We start from the raw sequence: 22,029 nt of genomic DNA on the forward strand, positions 1-22,029 counted from the left end.
TCTTGCACCAATTCAATTTGATTTTTTTTTAAGATTGTTTAAAGAGCAGTCTGTGAACTCAGATGATCCAGTTGTATGTCATTCAAAATGAGAAATCCAAGTCTGAATACAGTTTAAGCCACTTTAATATCTTAGCATAATGAAAATGTAAATTTCACTTTGAACACTCTGACATTTTTCATTGCACTGTTTACCATTCATTCTTTATTTTTTTAAAGCTATAATTACTTAAGAGCTAAATTTTCTTCTTGTGAGGTGGCATTATCCTTCCTTCCTTCCTTTTACCTACCTACCTACCTACTTTCCCTTCCTTATCTTCATTTCAAGGATGTTTTTTTTTTTCTAATGCACCTTGTAGCTGCTCCATGTTCAACTCATAACACGTCCCCTTCCCTGTGGTATTTAATGTCAGAAGCAATTTCAAAGCTGAAAGGAGAGAGTTCCAGTGTCAGTTTTCTCGTTGCCATAAAGTCTTCTCTTTGTCACAACTATGTTGCATGTCCATCAAGCTATCAGTTTCACTACAGTATTGTTTTACCCTGTCTAGTGGCTAGTTTACATGTTTCAGGAAGGACCTTTCTTTCTCAATACTTTTTAGAGGTACCAAGAATTGAATTAGAAACCTTCTCTCTGGCAAGTTGTACTATTAATGAATTATAACCATTTTCTAGTCAATCATTCCTGAAATAAGATGAATTCATACTCCCTTCTTTTAGCTTGGCAACCCTTACCTAGAAACTTGAATGAATCCTACAAATCATTCTCAACTGAGCTAAGACTACGTCTCTCAAGAGTTCTTCCATATTATTTTATTTTATTTCATTTTATTTGTTCGCTTGTTTATTCAATATCTTATAGCTGTCTACCTTGAGCAAGTGACTCTGGGCAGCAAACAATCATTTACTGCACAAATTCAATAATAATCAATAGGCTTTCTTCTGCTCCATTTATTTTTCTTCTGAAATGTTTTCTATGAAAAACTTAAATTAAATTTAGAAAAATTCTGAGATCATTGTTCATTTAAGAGATAGCCTACTTTTCTATAAAAACATTTTCCCCAGGCAGAATTAGCACTCTGTTTTATGATAACATTGTTAATTTAATGCTTCACTTAGAATTTCACTTCAAAGCAAACATTTCTTTTTCATCACTGCAGACATTTCAGTTCATGCACTGCCGATCTGATCTTATACTTAACTTAAACTACAGAAAAGCAAATGCATACTTTAACAGTTCCTTTGGCAATGCAATCATCTACAACAGTCCATCAATTTTATATAGCTTTTGCAATAAGTAATCCCTGAAAGACACACCTCTTTTTTGTTGTATTATCTTTTTATGGTTATTTTATACACTGGACTTTTTGGTAACTTTATTAATGGATCTTCTAAGAAGAAAAATTATTGGCAGATGAAATGAAATCCAGGACACATAAGACAACAGAACTGTTTAACTATAGGACTGGAATAGTATTCAATACCACCTCCATATTCAATTATGCACTGGTTGGGAAGGAGGCCTGGGGTTGCATGAGAGGTGTGTGCAGAGATGCAGTGTGAGTCAAGAAGAGTACATGGCGGGGGGAGTGGAGTGGGTTAGGAGAGAGGCTTGGTCACAAAAGGTTAGGGATCGTGCATGGCTGGTGGTGTGAGTCAGGAAAGGTGCATGTGGAAAATGAAAGAGGTGCCACAGGGAAGGCCTGCAGGAGTAGCACAGGTCAAGCAAGATGTGTAGGGATGCACAAGAGATATTGCATGGGTCAGGGAAGGCATGTGGGTGTGGGTTGGAGAAGACATGCAGTGAAGTGACACAGGTTGAGGGAGAATGTGGGGAGTGCCGTGGGCCAGGAAAAGCATGCAGGGATTTCTTCCTCCCTCCCTTCTTCCCTTCCCTTCCCTTTTCATCAGACAAGTGAATGGCTGCTTCTAAGTAGGGGAGGGAATAAGGGATTGCAAGATAGGCGGGGAAATTATCACAGAATGTTGTAAAATGAAGATCATGTGACCACAGCAAAAGCACAGTAGCAGCCAGTAACACTGAAACAAGAACAACTTTCCCAAATTTTATTTCCTCAGGAATCATGGGCCCCAGATTTTGGACAGATTCCAGTTAGTCCAAGGGTTTCAAACTTGCAGTGTCACATTGCTGTCAAGTGACATTTTGCGATGTTTTCCAATTTGTGGAACTGGGGTAGGTGTGGCCTGCCCTTGACACATCTGGCCTTCAGGCTGCCAGTTTGACACCCCTGAATTAAACCATTTGGTTCAAAAAGTGTCGCCATATGATGCACTGTGTCATCCAATTAAAAGACATGACAATGAGAATTTTAGCAGTACAGTATATAGATTATAGAAATCTGTATCTCTTTCAGCTCTCAAAAATGTGACATAAAATCGTCCACCAGGAGAGTGATAAACACATGTATTATGCATATATAGAGGAAATCCTTGTTGAAAGACTACTCATCCAGCAACCATTCAGAGTTACAATGGTGCTGAACAATGGGTGTTTACAATGGGTACAATGCAGCCACTTCAGTGTGCCCATAGTCATGTAATCGCAATTTGGGCACTTGGCAGTTGGCTTGCAATTTCATCATCCTCCAGTCCCATGATTGCCATTCATACCCTTCTTTGCCAGGCAATGGAGAAGCAATGGAGAAGAAAGCAGGAAGCCTCAAATGGCAATCATTTGACTACATGCTGCTTCAACTGTGCAGGGTTTGCCTAATGGAGGTAACTGGGACTACTGTTCAGTAGTCCCAGTTACCTCCATTATGTAAACCTCTAAACCACTGCATAAATACAAACATGTGATGTCACACTTTACTACAGTGTCAGATGGTGACAAAGTTGCTGGTCCCAATTTCATACAGAAATGACAGAATCAATTCCATAAAACCAATATTTGTGGCCAAACCCACACCACACCTTTGTCTAGCAGTTCCTATAGAGATGTGCAAAAATGTCTTCTTTGCACTATTAAATAATCAATCTTTCACTACAGTTTTACTTCTAATATTAATTTGGCTATGCTTATAACCACTCTAAAACTGAAATTGGATGCTATGGATTGAGAAATTTATTTCAGAGATATTGTGATTTCCTAAATTGTGAACTTCCACTAATAAAAGTATAATTATTAACTATAGATGAATAAGGGCACTATAATGATATATGTGACATAAATTTTAATGTTTCCTATCTGAGAAAGTAGATGTGCTCTAAAGGTTTCTGAAAGTACATTTCTAGTAATGTACTATAGTACATTAGTAATATATATTTAACTGCTTACTATCTCTAAATATTTGGATTCTTAAGCTACTCCATAACATGCATAATTGATTTAAGATTGTAGAAACATATTATTAAGAAAATGTTTCATTGTGGACCAAGAATTAAAACTTATTTTAATAAGACCTTCCAATCTAAACAAATAGTTCAAAAATATTATGAAAATATACGTTGCTTTTTAATTTTTAATTAATTTGTTACATAGCAATCCTAAATACTGTGGCCATAAGATTATCCCTCATAAAGTGAACTAAAGATTCTAGCCTTGGAGAATATTTGATGTTCAATTCTCCCTTCGACCTTCTCAGTCTTGGTGACCAAGTACTGATGGAAGTGGAACTGTACAACCTCAGGTGAGGATTCTCATAAATGATTCCTTCTGACCTTGCCTACTTTGAGCCCGCAACAATTTTGAAAGCCCCATCACTCAAAAAGGCACTGAACCTTGTCTTTGACCTTAGAGATGGCATTAGCTCCTTGGAGCACTTGACTATACACAAAACAAGTTTCCAAGGCATTATTATAAGATTAACAGTTCAGCAATTTATGAATGTAGTGTTCTGGACATGTTTGTTTACGAGCAGAGATGTTCCTTGTATCTCTCATGTACTATGCTTAAAACTGGAATGTTTATTATCGGGCCAATCAGTACCTGTTAATGACTAATTGACAGTAGAATTCACACAAGGATTTATGTTACTCCTTTTATATATATATATATTTATTATTATTTACATATAAGTATATCAAACACAGTGTGACCGTGCATATGCAGTATTGTCACATTTGCAAAGATTTATGTTACTCCTTATCTCTTCCTGATTTAAGTGCAGAGTCAGTCTCTTAGAGTAACAGTTAGGACCTTTACTCAACTCATATACAAAGCTACAGTGTTGTGTTTCTTCCTAGAAATCTATCTATATGTTGCTTTTTAGTGATTTCATATTATTGTTCTGACCAAGGCTTCCTGAGACAGTAACAATCACATGCTTAGTTCCAAAAACCCTCTTTTTATTTCAACGGCTGTGAATTATGTTCATTCACAGCCCATAATGAGTCCCAAGCAGTTTGTGAATAGTCCAACAGAAGTCTGCCACAGTCTTTCGGGATAAGGCTGATAAGCACCCACCTTTATCTCCCTTGAAACACTGCCAAATACCTAATTGCCAATTAGCTTTGCAAGGTCAAACAGAGCACAAAGTCAAAATGGAGCTTTAGAGTTTAAACCGACCAGAACGAACAAAGTTGCTTCCTGCAAAGGTTCATGTCCCTTTGCTCCTCCTTTATGTCTCATGGGAGGGGCCAATCATCTCCAAGCCTTACTCCCGAGTTGCCACTTTTGTCTTAACTGTTCTTGCCTTCTGGCAGCTCTATGCATGCACGCACTGGGAACAGGCTCCCCCTGTTCCTGTCTCACTGATGTCAGACTCTGGAGGCTCCAGAGTCAGCACATAACTCCCAGATGGCCCTGGCCCCATCTCTGCCTCCAATGCAGAGCCCTCGTCTGAGCCTTCCCCAGACTCCAGAACTGGCCCATGTTCCTCCCCAGCCTCTCACTGTCTTACTCTGCTGTCAGCTCCGCAGGCTGCTGGTGGACCACAACAATTATAAAAAGATCCCATGTCTCCCTTTTCATAATTATCAGATGTAAAGCAATTCACTGTTCTCTAGTTCACTGTTCTTCCACTAGTGGGTATATATGCTCAAACTGCCTTTGATCGCTATCATACAGAAGATCTGGTTTTTGCTTTTGGCTCACCTGGACACAAGAGACTCAGAATAATCTGCCAGTTTTGGACTAATAAAATAATATTTTGTATCTACAGTTTCCTTGGTGAATTAAATTTGCTAAGATATTTCTTTATTTATCTGTTAAACTCCAGGCAGTGACATTTTTTTTCTTCCAACTCTGAAATATTTTGTTATATATAAATTGCATGTTGTACATTAAATCTTTTAATTATTGTTTTGGTGGACACTATAATTGTGCACTGTTACAAGTTACCCTGAGTTCAAGGATGTCCTTATGTGTATATAAAGAACCCCAGAACAACACCAATGAAAAAAGAACAACTTAATAAGAAAAAGAACATAGAGATACTCACAGCAATTATATTAAAAAAGTCATCATCTCCAAGGGTATCCAAAATGGAAGATACTGTTTGTTTTGCAATAGTCAAGCGAAGTCCTTTCATACTGCCGCTAACATCAACTAAAATGACAACATCTTTAGGAGAAGTGGCTGCCTGAATATACCTGGATGAAGGAGAAGAGCAATAGGGAAGAATGTAAATTGAATTTATTGGAATCCACATTCAGGGCCACTGCTAACCAATACAGGACATTAGGAAATTAGGAAAAGGCATCCCTGCAATAGAAGAAGGGGGGAGTCTATGTGAGCAACCTTTCTCCAGTTACAAGTCAGCTATTCCTGTTTGTCAAGATCTCACCTACCAGCAGATTACTCACTTTTTGTTCTTTTGCCCAGAAACACAAGTGGCACTGACTCGCTGCCTTTTGCTAGTTGTGCTATCCCAGTGCAGGGCACAGTTTGAACAACTATGCAACAGTGGCCCTTTCTATCAGCTTAACTTTTCTGAAATTCATAATCATGACCTACCATTTTCGATTTCTGCAATCAAATGCAATGACTCCATTTTCATCTGGCTCCCATTTAATTCCTGGAGTGGAAAACAATATTATACCATTAGAACTCCCAATGTATGTTTTCATCCTTGAAATTGCTTTTTTTTTTTAATTTATTGACCAGATTGGCAAGCCCAATCGAAAGTAAACCCTGTTGTTTTCAAAGATATTTAATCTTAATCACCATGGCTGTCTTTGCATCCTTCTCCAACAGCTCCGATACTGATGTTTCTAAGATTGCTTAAATCCTGCCAGGGCAAGAATCAAAGAGAAAAGGAATTTCTCTCCTTTCATCAACCCATTCATTTGTTGACAAATATATATGTATCAGTTTCAGAACTAACACTATATACAGATTAATTGGGAGTAAATCAAAAGCATTATGCTATCTTAAAACTGTGTTATACTAATAAAATATTTTCTAGAGCATGATGGAAAAGCCAGTACAATCAAATCAAATCGGTACCTATATTATCATGTCTGCTGGCAATAACCAATTTTGATTTTGGTTGAATTGTTTTAAAACAAGAACAAATACACAACAGTCTTTAATAATTAATGCTGTTACAGCTTTACTGTAAAGGAGCTAGAAAATAACACAATACAAGAAATCAATTCATTTATCAGCTATTACAGTTATTCTACCATTGTGAAAAGTATGTCTTGCGCTAGATCAATATTGTTTAAAAGTGTACGAAACGTTATTTGTTGAAAAATTATTAGTTTTTAAAAAAAGGTCTAAAGTATATTTAAAGACTATTTTATTCATATTTAAGCTTCAATTAATAAGTACACAACACCTAATAGATTATCGCCACATATACAAAGGTCTTTCTTTGGGACAACAATAATGACATACATTTAAAATGTTGTATCACTCCATAAAATTCTATTCACAAATATGTGAGAATTGTTGTTTTGTGTGCTATATCCTTTCTGAATTTTTTTATTCTTAAATTTCTCTTTATTCTCATTGTATAGTTGATCAACGTACTTTTAACCAACATTTAAAATAGGATAAGAATCAAAATATTTTTTTCTAGTAGGATGCAAGTAGAATTCAATGCTTTACCTAAGAAAGCTAGCTTGGGAGCACCAATCATATGAAATATTTTTATCTTTGACTCGATCATTTCCATTGCTAATAATTATTATTTATACCATATTTAGATGGTATTTCAATATGCATGGTATTGTATCTATTTATTTCATTTGTTCTCCTTAAATTATGAACAACCCTAATTATACTTCAGTAATATATTAGTAATTGTGCTAAAATACTGTGATTGCCCACGTTTTCAACTTAAAAGATTGTGTTCCCGTTCCAAGAAACCTAGATATTCACAGGACATACAGTATATAATCTGAATAAAAGCAAAACAATATTTTATTAATATGTCCTTCATTTATGACATTCCCTCCTCTGAAATTACTACTAGAAGCAGAAGGAGGTAAAAGTTACATTCAAGCTACTTATGGACAGAGTTCTTCCACCCATATTACAGTATTCTCAGGCTGCCAAAGCTTCCAGCAGAAATCAGCAGACGGGGGAATCAGATTTAACTAGTTAGCAAAATCATTATTTGGCAGCAGAAAAGAAATGGCATGGTAACATTTAAGGTTATGTATAAAAACTAGGAAACAGTTAAGCCCCTCTAAACGCTCCCTTTAAAATATTATTTTTAGTTATGAGCTTTTATTGTCACAGCTGTGGAATCAGCACTACTGCAGCCTTAAGTCATGTTTTCTAAACTCCTAAGCAAAATTAAAACTTCCTTTCTATTAAACATTCAAATACTGTTACAGCAGGGGATCTGTCCTAAGGGTTTCAGCTGTTTCCACCAAGAAAAATAAGGAAGTTTGCTGCTTCAGACAGATTTGGTAGTAAAAGAAACAAAAAGTCAAAAAAGGGCCACTGAAAGACTGATATTAAAACTCCTTGACTTGTTGAGGTTTTTTTCTCTTTTCCAAACAGAATTGATTTATTTTAATGGTGAAATACTTCCACCAATTCTGCCTATATTGCCCCATGCCATAAGTAACTGACTGCTGCTACTCTTTTAGGAACAGTAAATAAATGTATGTAATAAAAGGAGGACAGAAAAGAAGCACATGCATTTTTTGTTTTACCTGGATACTGCCTGAAAAATCCCTTTGCACTTCCAAAGTACTGCCATATAAGGGAAGGGTCATGGCCAAAATTGTCAACAAACACTTTGTTTAATGATTCAGACCAGTAAACTCCATTCACAATTGCAGGATCTGGAAAAAAGAAAAGAAACAGAAACAGAAGTTCTAGTGTAAATTAGTTCTGGACATTAGATGTTTTAAACTAGGATCTGAAAGCACTTTGTACGGCACGTCATAGACTTCAAATGATACCAAAAATCAAAAGAAAAGTCTTCTTCAGCATGAATGCAATGAGTATTTCTTTTGAGGGACTTCTCTGAATCCATCTATTTTTAATTTCATTTCATTTAATTGAATATTGCCTTCCAATTTTTGTCATTCTATTCAGGCATTTATTGAGAGCATTTCTTTACTAGTGATTTATTACCTTGGCATTGTTGTGGTGATATGAAGACTCTTCATTCAGCAATGACTGAATGATGTCATTAAATTGCTTGTATGGAAATGCTCTGAAATTACCATTGTGAATGTATGCATACAATATTTTGATTTTCTTGTAAACCATTCAGAGATTTTACTGGAATGAATAAATATATTATTCATATAATAATATGAAGAAGAAATATAACTTTACTGGAATGAGAGTTAACTTATTACTTCTATTTTATTAGTTGTTAACTCCATCAGGAAAAGGAATTTTACCCTGGAAAAAGTTCAGCTGGAAGCAAATTTCAGTATTACTCTCCACTGAAATTCATGAAGGGATGAATACTAACAGAAATGTTTTTTCTTTAATTTTTAAGGGCTGAGGATTCCAATTGAATGGGAGTTACTTCACTAAAAGAATGAGCTGGCTGGAGCATTTGTTTTTTCTTTTCTGAAAAACATCCTGCACACTTATTGAGATAAGAGCAAAATAATGACCACACAATGCCTAGAATGCCCTTGTGGCAATACCATCTTGACTTAAATCCCATGTCATTGACATTTCAAGACTTCATGATTTTCATTACCAGCTCATTAATTCTAGCCTTATCTTCTCAAAGAAATACATGAAAGAGGCCTCAGATGCATAGAATTCTGGTTGCTCATGGAGTTACAAAATGCTTACAACCCTACATTGCCACAATGGATCAACTGGCAATTTTATCTATCCGTGTTATAAGCACAGAAGAAACCTGATTCTCTTCTGTACCAGAGGTAATCCTTAATATTAACATGTGGAGCAGAGAAATGTGGCTTGCCCCATCATTTGATGCAGTAGCTTTATTTACTTGTAAACTAATGGCTGGTTTCATATTACCTAAGTTTAGTGACATCATTTTAATGAAGTGGAAAGAGGTGAATTGTTTTGTATGAGAACATTCATCACGGAAACACTGGGGATGAAGGCACAATGAAATGTCTCAGCTGCGTGCCTTTGAACTAAACTTTCATCTAAATATTTATATTTACAAGCACATAAAGACTATAATGAAACATTCTTCTTGGAGAGAAATGCCTTTATAAATAAGAGAGGACATGAAAAATTGAAGCTGCCAATACTTGAGACATCAAGGCAGAATCCTACATATGTCCCAACCATAGTTTTGACTTATTTATTTATTTATTTATTTATTTATTTATTTATTTATTTATTTATTTATTTATTTATTTATTTATTTATTATATTTCTATACCGACTTTCTCCCGTAGGATTCAAGGCGATGTACAGTCAAGAAAAATAAAGACACACAAACATCATAAAATTGCTAATTAAAATTATTACTTAGTTTGGTCAATTAAATAAAACCCAGAATTAGATAACATTTAAAAAATCATTCACATGTTCGTATGTTTAGCCCCGCCTGTTGGAACATCAGGGTCTTGAGGGCACGGCGGAAAGTACGGAGATCAGGGATATTCCGTATCTCCGGGGGCAGTTCATTCCAAAGGGATGACTTAAAACAAACTGATGTCCCCATACATTTCCAATATGGTTAACAAGATATGTATCATTAATTTGGAAGGAAAAGAAAAAAAAAACTATTGATGTTTACTGTTTGAGGCATAACTGCCAAATTTCTAATCTTATGCACAAATGACATTTTCATATACACAGTTCATGTATCTATCTTCCCACATATGTTCTACCAGCACTGGAAGCAGATATTTGATATATGAACAACAATTCCAGATGTTCTACAGTTAGGAGCTAATCTTTCTGCTCTTCATTTCAGAGTAGATAAAATTCTGTGCCAAGAACTGAACAGTATGGCACTGTTCTGGTTTGATGCAGAGGCCAGGAAGAGCTACTGTGACCACTGGTCTACTGCCAAATAAAACATGGAGAAAGACGAGTTCCAAACCTCTACATGCTGAGAATTGTTGTATATTTTCCTTTATCCTTCTGTTAGAAAATATGTGCAAACTCACAAAATGAATCCCCAACACAGAGTTTTACCTCCCCAACTGCTCATAAGTTATTGAATATAAATAGGCAAGGGCTTTTTAAAAATATTATCACTGACACATGGAAGAGATACTCTATCTACAGTTTTAGCTGCCTCAATTCTTCTACAGCCATAACAATAAAGAAAGTTTCAGCCAGAGATAATCTTGATCTTTATGACGTCAGCTTAACACGCCCAACTTGACTTAATCTAACCATGCCAAATTCAACTCATACACATGAGACTCCATCTTCACTGGAAATGGGCAATGCCAATATCTATGTCCCTTGAGAACATTAAGCCTTGTGATATGCCTTCCCTTTTAATGGATCCTGAATGCCTCAAAATATTTAATAATGCTTAATGTTAATATTTTCTGGTTTAGAATATGCATTTTACCATGTTGTGAATTTAATTATGACTGATTAACAAATCATCTTTAGCTGTACTGTGTTGTGCTTAGATAGCAAAATCTCCTAGCTATAAAATCCCTCAAAGAAATATTGAAGACTATGTTTAAGGAGTTGATTGTCCTTGCTATAATCTTCTTCTATAAACTACATTTGAAAAAGTATCTTTATTTTGTAAAATGAAAATGTAACTTATTAGAAAAGGGGCAAGCAGTGAAAAAGAAAAACTATTCTCACCCTTCCTTTTGTTATATTCCAGACTTATTAATTTTAGCTTCTCTGGTTTTTCTTAAAAGTGATCGTGAATTGCTTTTCCCAGAGAGGTTTCCCCACAACGTTTCAAATAAAATTAGAATCTTTCTTCTATCGTTTTCGTAAGGCACATGTTGCAATCTACAATTTGTTTCCCTGCTATGTCTGTTGCTGTATTGTTGATATTTAATGAAACAGGAGTTGTGGACAAACAGGTACACTGTCAGGAATCTGAAATATAATTCCCAAAGAATAGTCCAAAGGCATGTAGCAATTAAAGATCTGTCATCATAGTCTTGGCTCTCAGAAGCGAAGGTGAAAGAAATGATGCGAAGAGTTGAACTTAGTCTGAAATAAAACAACTGAAGAATGTTCAGAATGAAAGTACTTCAATCAGATATTTGCAACTTTACAAAATTACAAAAGGCAATGTGTGAAAACAAAATAATTTAAATAATGGCATCTCAGTTCAGGTTAGTTTGATGCGCAGAAACATTATTTTGCTTTCTAAGTACAGTCCTTTCTAATTAAGTGAAATAGTTTCATTTTTTTTTTTTACATTTTTCAAGCTTTACCCAGAGCATACTGGAATCTATGCTTAAGAAAAATTTTGATCAATGGCAGTTTTACCAAAATTCTTCAGAAAAAAGCAGTGAAGTTGATGAGGGAACTAGAAACTAAGTCCTATCTTAAGAAACTGAAATGTTTCCTAGTAATGAAAAGATCGAGGTGTTTAAGATATAATTTCCCAATTATGTGAAAGTGCAACATGTTTTTTTTTTTCCTTTTGGATACTCATTGTTCCAAAGTACAGGCTGTATTACAATAGGTTTTAATTATGAGTAAAGAGATTCTGATTGAATATTAGGAATAATTTTTTAACAGTAGGAGAAGTATGATAATGGCACTAACTGCTCAGAGATTTTATGGCTTCCCTTTCTAATGGATATATTCAAATAGATGCTGTCAGGGATATTTTAATTTGAATGCTTGCATGGAGCAGGGAGTTGCAGTTTATGGCATAACATTTTTCATCCTCTTATCTCTTCTCATAGCTCCTCAGTATCTGTTTCATATATGTGAGCATATGGAATCTATTCCTTACACAACTGTTATGTTTTGACTGAATCTTCTCCAGGTCAAATCTTGCTAGCAAACTTTTTTTCCTTTATTTTTCTAAATTCAAGCTTAATATTTCCCACCGATAAGGTATGGCCTTTTCTACAATCTGCATCTGGACTGCACTTTTCTAACTTCTGTTCATCATTATGTGATTTATTTGGTTCTGTTGTTTTCATCTGGTGATTTTCACATTCATGTCAAAACGGTCATGGAAGAAAAAAATGAAGTAGCAAGAATGTAGCAACGTTCTCTCAAAACTCACAAGGAATGGTGTCCCCTCCCCTCCCCCATTTTTATTTAGGTGGCATTGTGATAGAATCATTATTCCCTGTGGTCCTTGGCTGCCAAAAAACAATTACAATTAGTTTTTTTTTTTAATCTGAAAGTAATTTGTAATGTTAATAGTTTGTAAAATTATTACAGAACTCATTATGACATGTAGTAATAACACCTTGAGAATCTGCTGTGATAGTTGAAGGCACCAGGCTACAAATCAGGAGACTGTAATTTTAGTCCTGCCTTAAACACGAAGACAGCTGGGTAACTTTAGGGCAGTCACTTTCTCTCAGCCCTAGGAAAAAAGTTGTGGCAAACTACCTCTAAAAATGTTTACCAAGTAAACCTCAGGGACTCGTTCAGACAGTCTCCAGCAGCCTGCCTGACTTCAAAGCACTCAAAAAGCCTTACCATCACCTTAGATATGGTTGGCAGCACTGTACATGACAGTTCTATTCCCATCATTAGAAAAGATGATAACTTAGATATAGGTTAAACTTACCTAAATAAGTCTATTCTTTTGAGAAGGACAAATCTAGGCCATAGTGAAACAATACTGAGTCTAAGGAAAATAGTATCTTAAAATGTACATGATGTGATATAGGGCTCCCCATTTATTAATGGGCTGTACATGGTTCTTGGTTGATATGTCTCTACTTGAAAATTGATCCACTTGTTCCTTCATAATAAACAACTGTAATATGTACTAGCAGGAATGAAACACTTCAGTACAGGTAAATACTTTTACAGAAAGTGCAAGTGCATTGTAGGAAGCATGCAATCCTAAATAGCAAATTACTGATGTGCCACTTAATGAAATTTTAGTATTTTACAGATGTATAATGTACAGTGGGGGGACTGCTCTCCCATCCCCTTCCAAAATTGTCTATCCAGCTTATGTGAATTTTCAGTACCCTGAAGGATTATTATGAAAGGAAACAGTGTGATGAGTATGTTTGTATGTATATATAGATTCATAATGTGCTCGGCATTTTGTGTTCCAGATTATTTTATTAGATTGACATACTTTTCATTTTGCCTGAAATTGTCATAGAATTCCACCCAGGCATGTCTCCCTTTTTGCATTTATTTTTCCAAACTTCTTCTGCAGACTAAATTCCAAACCTTTTTTGACTTCTGAAAATCTGCCGTGAGACTTGGCTTTATCAGGCCAGTATTAACGTATCTTATGGAACTTGTAAACATTTGAAAACAAAAACAAAATATTAAAAATATACACTGCAAGGCTGAATTCAGAGTATTATGAATTTAAAAAAGAGGTTTTAAGAAAGAAGATAAAACTGAACAGGAAATAACTCTTTTGTTACAATTACCACTCAAGGCTACTGTTTCTCCTGTAAACATGTACAGCAAATGGAACCCTCCCACAAACAATTCTGTTTTCAAAATCTACAATGCAGGAAGGATTTACATTAGTGCATTGGCAAAGAAGATAGATAGGAGCACATGTTAAGAGATTCTTGGCATAACCTTGTTTCTCTCAAGAGTAAATGCGTAAAGCATTTCCCCGATGAACTTTTACTAACACAACATGGCAAATGGCACTTGGAAATCAATATTCAAGAGCAAATCTATGTAGGGTCATTTTCACAGGAAACAAATTAAGATACCAAAATGACTGCTATATTTCATATTTGCTTAGTCTCAGTAGCTCTTTAGAAAATAAAAATTCCTTTATAATTAAAGAAGCCTATGATAATACCAATATTTGTAATCGTATTAAGATTCCATTTTCTATAGATGTACTTTATTGAAAATATGGAATAGATATCAATCCAAAAACATATTTATGGATCTCAGCTCAAAAATCATATTATAACAAATAAATGTCAGATAAATAGTTGATGTAGTGGTACCTATTGTAAAATTATCAAACGGAAATTAAAATCAAATTAGTTTTTATTTACTTTTAAAGTTTTAATAACATGTTTTTTTTTAAACTACACATGCCCTCATAATGCAGATAGGCTGATAATTTAAAAATGGATCACCCTCCCTTCTTCTATATCTGAAAAAAATGTGTATTATGGTTTTCTATGAATTTTTGGCTAGGTACATGCTAGACTTAAACCATAAGACTATAGAATGACCAATTGCAATAACTAGGTGATAGAGTCTTTCACAAAACCATACCATAAATTTTGAGGCTGATTTCAGACCAATTGTTCAGTGCTGAAGTGGACAATTTACTTGGTCTCTTGACCTCTTGGCTATCATAGAATCCAACCATGGATTCATCTATTTGACAGCCAGACTGACAATTCCTGGTGGGTAGAAAGTTGTACTTTGTAAAACTGCTATTGCCATCAAAGTTAATAGTTAGTGGGTGAGTTTATCAGGTAAAGTAGTTGGACTAGGGAAAAATTAAAATAGGAAGAAAAAAGCAAAAAAAAAAAAAAAAACCTCCAAGTCTCCCAAAAATAGTTTCAAATATAAAAATAAAATGAAGAGGAAAAATATGTCTAGCTCAGAATTTGCTATCAGTTGGGATGGAATGACCAAATGGGCTGCAGTGACCACAAAATAGAACATGACCCTTTTTTCCATTAACTCCAGAGATAGATGTTATTTACACACAACACTTCAATCACTGAAATCAGTTGTTTCGGGATTGCATCCAAAGCAAATCTATCACTATTGGTATTACCTATCTTTTGCCATAGTTGTTCTACTTCTATTTGCAGGCCTTTCTAATTTTTGATTTTCTCCAGTTTTTTTTCTTCTATTTTGCTGCCTCCAACGACTGCCACATCCACTATTCAAACTTACTATTATTGTTATGGTTGCTTGCACAGTCAGCTATATGTTTAGACTGACATTAGACATTTTTATCACCTTTCAGGTGTTTTCCAAGGACCTGGGATAGGCAGAAATTATTATTATTTTATTAGTGTTATATAAGCTATATAGAATCTCCCTTTAGAAGCACCTATAATTACAACCGGGGGATGGTAGAGGACAGGAAGGCCTGGAGGAATGTTGTCCATGGGGTTGCGATGGGTCCGACACAACTTCGCGACTAACAAAAACAAATAATAATAATTACAACATACTGCAGAAAAACATTTCAATAAACTCAGATTAATGCACTTTCCAAAATGTGGGTTTTTTCCCACTAGAATGTAACTCTTTCTGAATTATGCTAAATGTAAAAAAATTCAACACAAAAGAAAACCTGGAATAAACATAAAATCTGATATGTTCTGAAACAAACATAAATAAACTTAAGTATTAATGCTAAATTGTTAGAGCACCTTCTATTGCCAACAAACTTTCCAAGAGAAATTAAAGTAATCTCTGTGAAAATCAAATGACACCCATATTCCAAAATAACAAAAAATAACAAAATAAAAGTAAAGAAGACATGCTCTAAATGAACAATGCAAGAGGAAGGTATGTATCTTTATAGACCTACAAAACTTTCTACCACAATATAAACAAAATTTACACTTTTTACAACAACAACTGAATGTGGGCCTGGCAACACTAGTCCAAAAAGACATTCCCAAAGCATTTAATGAGGATGTCATTTGCCATAAGATATATACCGTTTATTTTTTGAACCCTGAAATAAGTGCTTGGCCTTATTGCCATGCGCTCAAAAGCCTGATTGGGCTTATTATCAGGGGATGTCTTATTTTGGGGGAAACAGGGTAGATTAGTAGCCCAATAGATGTTTTTGTATTTTGTGACTTTTGCTCCAATTGTTGAGTCTTTCAAATGCCATCCTATAAATTTCAGAAAGCTATAAAATTATTGTTATAAATCTTAATATACCAAGTCATCCTATTCTAGGTTTAAAGGGCAACTTGACATTTCTTTATTTACCATGAAAGCTGTGCTCATGGTGCACATCCTCAGTCAGTATGATAGAAATGGCATTCATAAATGTGCACTTTTTTTCTATAGGAGGAATACAGTGCACTCTTTCACTGAAGTGTGTTATAAAAATGTGAAGGATTCATTATACATTCTGGACTTCTACATATTTGTAATGCTCTCCCTCTCTCTCTCTCTCTCTCTCTCTCTCTCTCTCTCTCTCTCTCTGTGTGTGTGTGTGTGTGTGTGTGTGTGTGTACATATATGTTTCTGTACATATATTAAATACCGAAACAAAACATAGGGGAAATTATTTATTTATCTCAAACTTCATGCAAAAGTGAAAAAGTTGAACATACAATACAACTGGATTTTACAAAGCAAGGCCTTATGTTTTCCCCTTGTGGCATCACTTGGCTGAACACTTAATTACCAAAATATTGTCTTAGACATAAGAATATTTACCCATGTAGTATGGCTGTATGACCATCATCCTTCTCATCTTCATTACCTTTTCCTTTTGGAATCTTATGATTATACTACTTTGTTGTATGTAGACTGAGAGACAAATTTCTTGTGTATCCAATCATACTTGGCCAATAAAGAATTCTATTCTATTCTATTCTATTCTATTCTATTCTATTCTATTCTATTCTATTCTAGTCTATTCTAGTCTAGTCTAGTCTAGTCTAGTCTAGTCTAGTCTAGTTTTCTGAACACTATACAAAACTTTTATATGAGTTGGATGCATTTAGTGGAAATATGCTGCGTTAAGGAATTCTGCCTGGTGGGTCCAGGAGAAGAGGCCTTTCTGCCATGATTCCCAGCCTCTGGAATTTTGTTGATGAGATGAGATCCTGGTCTTTCACAGGTTTTTTTTTACCATGTTATAAGCCACCTAGAGATGGATGATGGTGAGATAGATGGCAAATAATATACAGTGGTACCTTGGTAATCATCATTAATTGGTTCCAGGAGGCACGATGAGTACCAAAAATGATGACTACCAAACAATTTTTTTCCATAAGGAATAATAGAGTGAGTTACAAGGCAGCCCACACTACAAGTTTTAGTTTGTACATGGGGTACCAAACAAACAATGAGTACTGGGACAAAAATTTCACATCAGAATAAATTTGAGTACCAAATTCAATGAGTTTTAAAGCAGTTGAGTAACAAGGTACCACTGTAAATAAATTTTAAAAATTCTAATTTATGTGGGTGATTTTTGTGTATGGATTTTTTATGTTATTGAATTCTCAGCTTATGTTATTCTTTTAAACTGTCTTGGAAATGTCTGTCTGTATGAATATGCATAAATACAAATATATTAGATTTCTCTGTCATGGATCACTGCCATTGTGAAGAGGCTTGTGCATCCTAATAACACTATGAGAGTACTCACCCACATGGGTCACCATGCCAAACAAATCAACTATGAGACAAGTAACTAAATATTGTCCCTGAAAAAATGAAAGTATGAAAGAGCCATGGTAGCCCTGTGGTTAGAATGCAGTACTGCAGGCTAACTCACTCCTCACTCCAGGAGTTTGATTCTGAGTGGTTCAAGGTTGACTTAGCCTTCCAAACTTCCGAGGTCAGTAAAATGAGGACCCAGATTGTTGGGGGCAATATGCTGACTCTGTAAACTGCTTAGTTAGGGCTATAAAGCACTGTGATATGATATATAAGTTTAGGTGCTATTGCTATTCTGTCAAAAAAACCAAGTGGGCATTCACAACCAGGACAATGTCAACTTGATACCTGAATATGAACTTCCAAGATGGAAGGTATCCAGTGATTGGCAAAAAGCAGTGATTAAATTTAAGTAAAACTGATGTTCATTACGTATTTGAATAAAGACAAAGGACATCTGGTTATTGATGAATGAATGTCAGAATCAAGTACCAAGGTGAACATCAGATCTTTCCCAGACAGCCAAGACTGGAAAGAATTAGTCCAATGAATAAGAATTTGAACTTTCTAATTAGTCTTTATTATATGGACTATAAAGTTATAAAACAAGATTAACAATGGTTACTTCTAAAATAAGACACCTCTACAGAGAGAATTAGGTTGGCAAAACTCTTTTCTGTTTTTTCACATTCTTTCTATAGAAAAGAAGGGGCAGTTTCCACCCGCTCATTGTTTTGGTAACTTGTGAAAAATAACTATTAACTTCATGTTATCAAAGAACAAAAGTCAAAACTGACTTTTGCTGACATTCTGAGAGTCAGCCAACTGAAACAGACTGGAATGGGTCAGTTCACACTAGAGGAGCATCAGATCTTCTTTTGCACAAAAGAAATAGCATAGACATTATTAACAAAAGGTCTTGGATATAATCCTTCAACTGGAATTTTTATTAACAAAACAATGCTTGAATAGCATAAACATTGGAATGGTCTTAATTTCAATCCTAGTCAATCCAAAAAATATTATAGAGCTCTGTATATTCTAACAAGTCTATGCTCCAAACAGTAATTCACAACAGCTTATCCAAATAACAACAACAAAAGGATATTATACTACTTATAGGTGCTTGGAATGCTAAAGTTAGAAATAAAATAGCATCTGGAATAATGAGAAAAGTTGATCTTAGTGAAGGAAACAAAGTAACAGCTCTGACAGGACAGTTCAATGCCAATACTTAAAGGGAAAAACAAAGAGAAACTGGAGTGAAATTTAATTGGCTAGAGATGAAGAAGCTCTATTCAGTCAGGAAAAACAAGGTCTGGTGCTGTCTAAAGCTCAGGTCATGAATTTCTTTCTTTTTAAAAAATACAAAATAAATTAAAGAAAAAATAATTAAAACAACAACATACAATCTCAACAAAAATCACATAATGATGCAATTATAGTAAATAATAGTTTTAAAGAATTAGATCTGATAAATGGAGAGCCTGAAGAACTCTAGATTGAAATTCTAGTTGTCAAGAATGATGAAGCAAATAAAATATCCTGAAATGCAAAAGGCAAACAGAAAAGCAACACAAACAAGATGGCTTTCCATTCACATGTTGAAAAGAATTAAAGAAAAGTGGAGTGCAAAAGGCAATGTAGGCAGAAGGAATTTTTGGCCAATTAAACGCCTAGACAAGCAAGGACAGGTAATATTATATCTAAATAAGCAATGCAAACTCATGAGAATTACAAAAATATTTAAGAAAATTTACTGAAATTAAAGGAAACTTTTACTCAACAAAGGGCATGATTCACGCTACCCCCCCAAAAATGAACTTGTTTCATGCACTAATAAGATAGTACTCAAAGATTTTGCAATTCAGAATCCAACAATATATACAACTGCAAGATGTATGTGTTGGATTTAGAACTAGCACATAGTTAATATCCAATGAGTAATTTAAAAAAAAGGAAGGTAATTCCAAAAAAAATGTCTAGTTTTGCTTTGTTGATTATTCAAATGTGTTTCACTGTACAGACCACACTGGATCACTGGAAAGGGCTAAACAAGAACAGCAGCAGCAACAGAATGTCTTTGAAGTGTGGCACTGTAGAAAATGGTTGAGAATAACATGGACTGTAAAAAGAATAATTTATCCACTGTTACATGAAGTAAAACCAGACTACACATAGTCAGTACTAATAAGCAACCTAGAGATTAACATTCTGGACATATCAGATGAAAGAAAAACATCACTGAGGAAAAAAAATCCTATACTTTGGAAAATTAAATTAACTGAAGAGATGAAAAGAACATAAGATGGCAAAATAATATGAACAATGACACAAGCAAGAGCTCCAAGAAACTGTTATTGACAGACTATCTTGATGAAATGCTGCGTATTCAGTTACAGGGAATCAGAAGCAACTAAATAAATTTATATATTCATATTCATATTCATAGAGTAGAGTAGAGTAGAGTAGAGTAGAGTAGAGTAGAGTAGAGTAGAGTAGAGTAGAGTAGAGTAGAGTAGAATAGAATAGAATAGAATAGAATAGAATAGAATAGAATAGAATAGAATAGAATAGAATAGAATAGAATAGAATTTTTTATTGGCCAAGTGTGATTGGACACAAGGAATTTGTCTTTGGTGCATATGCTCTCAGTCTACATAAAAGAAAAGATACATTCATCAAGAATCATAAGGTACAACACTTAATGATGGTCATAGGGAATAAATAAGCAATCAGGAAACAATATCAATATATATCGTAAAGATACAAGCAACAAAGTTACAGTCATACAGTCATAAGTGGAAGGAGATGGGTGGTGGGAACGATGAGAAGATTAATAATAGTGCAGACTTAGTAAATAGTTTGACAGTGTTGAGGGAATTATTTTTTTAGCAGAGTGATGGCATTCGGGAAAAAACTGTTCTTGTGTCAAAATAAATATATTTACGAACTCTGCTGAATTTCTGTATATGGCACTTTACACATGTTAGGCAAAATTATGTATATAGAAATAATACAATAACAGTACAAATCTAGAAACAGGCAACCTGAATGAGAAATGAGAAACACAAACCAGCAGTAGGGTTCTCATTTCTCAAAGCATCTTTTATTGTAATTTTTTTTTCAGGGTAATGCATTTTTTTTAAGGTTATTTTTTTTCATATCAGGAATTCTCTATACTTGAAACCTGAAAATATATAATGCAAGCAATCCTGACTTGGCTAAACGAATCTCCAAAGCTCAGCCACTTTATCACTGGAAAAGGGAGTGCAGCTGAAAAATTCACAGCAGTGAACTGTGAACAAGCAGGCTATTAATTTAAACAATGGAGCAGTTTTGTAGGAAAGTAGATTTGGTAGGAAGCTATTATAAGTAATGGTGCCCCAAAGAAAATAACTCTGCAGAATACAAATAAAAATCTATTTCTACTTGTGATAAGATTAGATCACTCGTTGAAAGAAAGCTGCTGCAGGAAACATCAATATAATTTACATTATAGGTCATATCTGCAAACTGCTGCTGGTCATTGAAACTGATGCCTAGGATTAAAGCTATTACATATGCCACCCATTTCAGTACACCAGGAAAAGTAAGCTAGGATATGATAGTGAGGACGAGAGCTATAGACTTATTTTATTGCATTAGTGCATTTTTTAAACTCTTTTTTCAGCCTCCCCATTCCCATTTTAAGGCAACTCTAAATAAAGAGATGCACAGGATTGATGTCAGGCCTTTGAAATAGACTAGACTAGGAAACCAGTGGTAATGCTCCTTTTAGTTTAAGGTAACAGAGTCCTGCATGTCTGACTGTACCTCCCTTCCCTCCCTCTCTACATTCCCTTCCCTTCCCTCCCTACATTTCTATCTTGGACTCCAATTTCTTTTGTCTAACCATTGCCTTGGCTGTGACTGTTCCTCCTGTTCATCAAGATTACTCGTACAAAAGGATGCCCATTTTTCACAAATGGTCTACCGTATTTTTCAGAGTATAAGATGCACTTCCCCCCCCCAAAAGAGGCTGAAAAATTGGGTGCACCTTATACTCCGAATGTATCTTTTTCAAAGCTTCTTTTTCAGCCCTAACAAGGCGCTAGCAAGTGAAGCGATCTACCTCCGACTCTCAGCTGTGCTTTAGAAGCTTTTTCAGTGAAGCGATCTTCCCTGCTTTGCCTGCTCCCTCCGACTCTCAGCTGTGAAGTTTTTTTTCAG

General features: G+C 34.9%; 1 protein-coding gene across 1 annotated transcript in view; it reads right to left on the bottom strand.

Moving 5' to 3' along the window:
* The window catches only part of CACNA2D3 (calcium voltage-gated channel auxiliary subunit alpha2delta 3), a 579,692-nt gene that overhangs the window by 275,120 nt on the left and 282,543 nt on the right, over positions 1 to 22,029 (bottom strand). Inside the window, exons 6-8 of the mRNA XM_070933639.1 lie at positions 8,070 to 8,201; positions 5,914 to 5,974; positions 5,399 to 5,549 (exon numbers count right to left, since the gene is read on the bottom strand). Coding sequence (XP_070789740.1) covers positions 5,399 to 5,549; positions 5,914 to 5,974; positions 8,070 to 8,201 — 344 coding nt within the window. The remainder of the gene's footprint in view (positions 1 to 5,398; positions 5,550 to 5,913; positions 5,975 to 8,069; positions 8,202 to 22,029) is intronic.

This window comes from Pituophis catenifer, unplaced genomic scaffold, assembly GCF_029215685.1.
Source record: "Pituophis catenifer annectens isolate HBS135680 unplaced genomic scaffold, rPitCat1.0.hap2 SCAF_2, whole genome shotgun sequence".
NCBI classification, from domain to species: Eukaryota; Metazoa; Chordata; class Lepidosauria; order Squamata; family Colubridae; genus Pituophis; species Pituophis catenifer.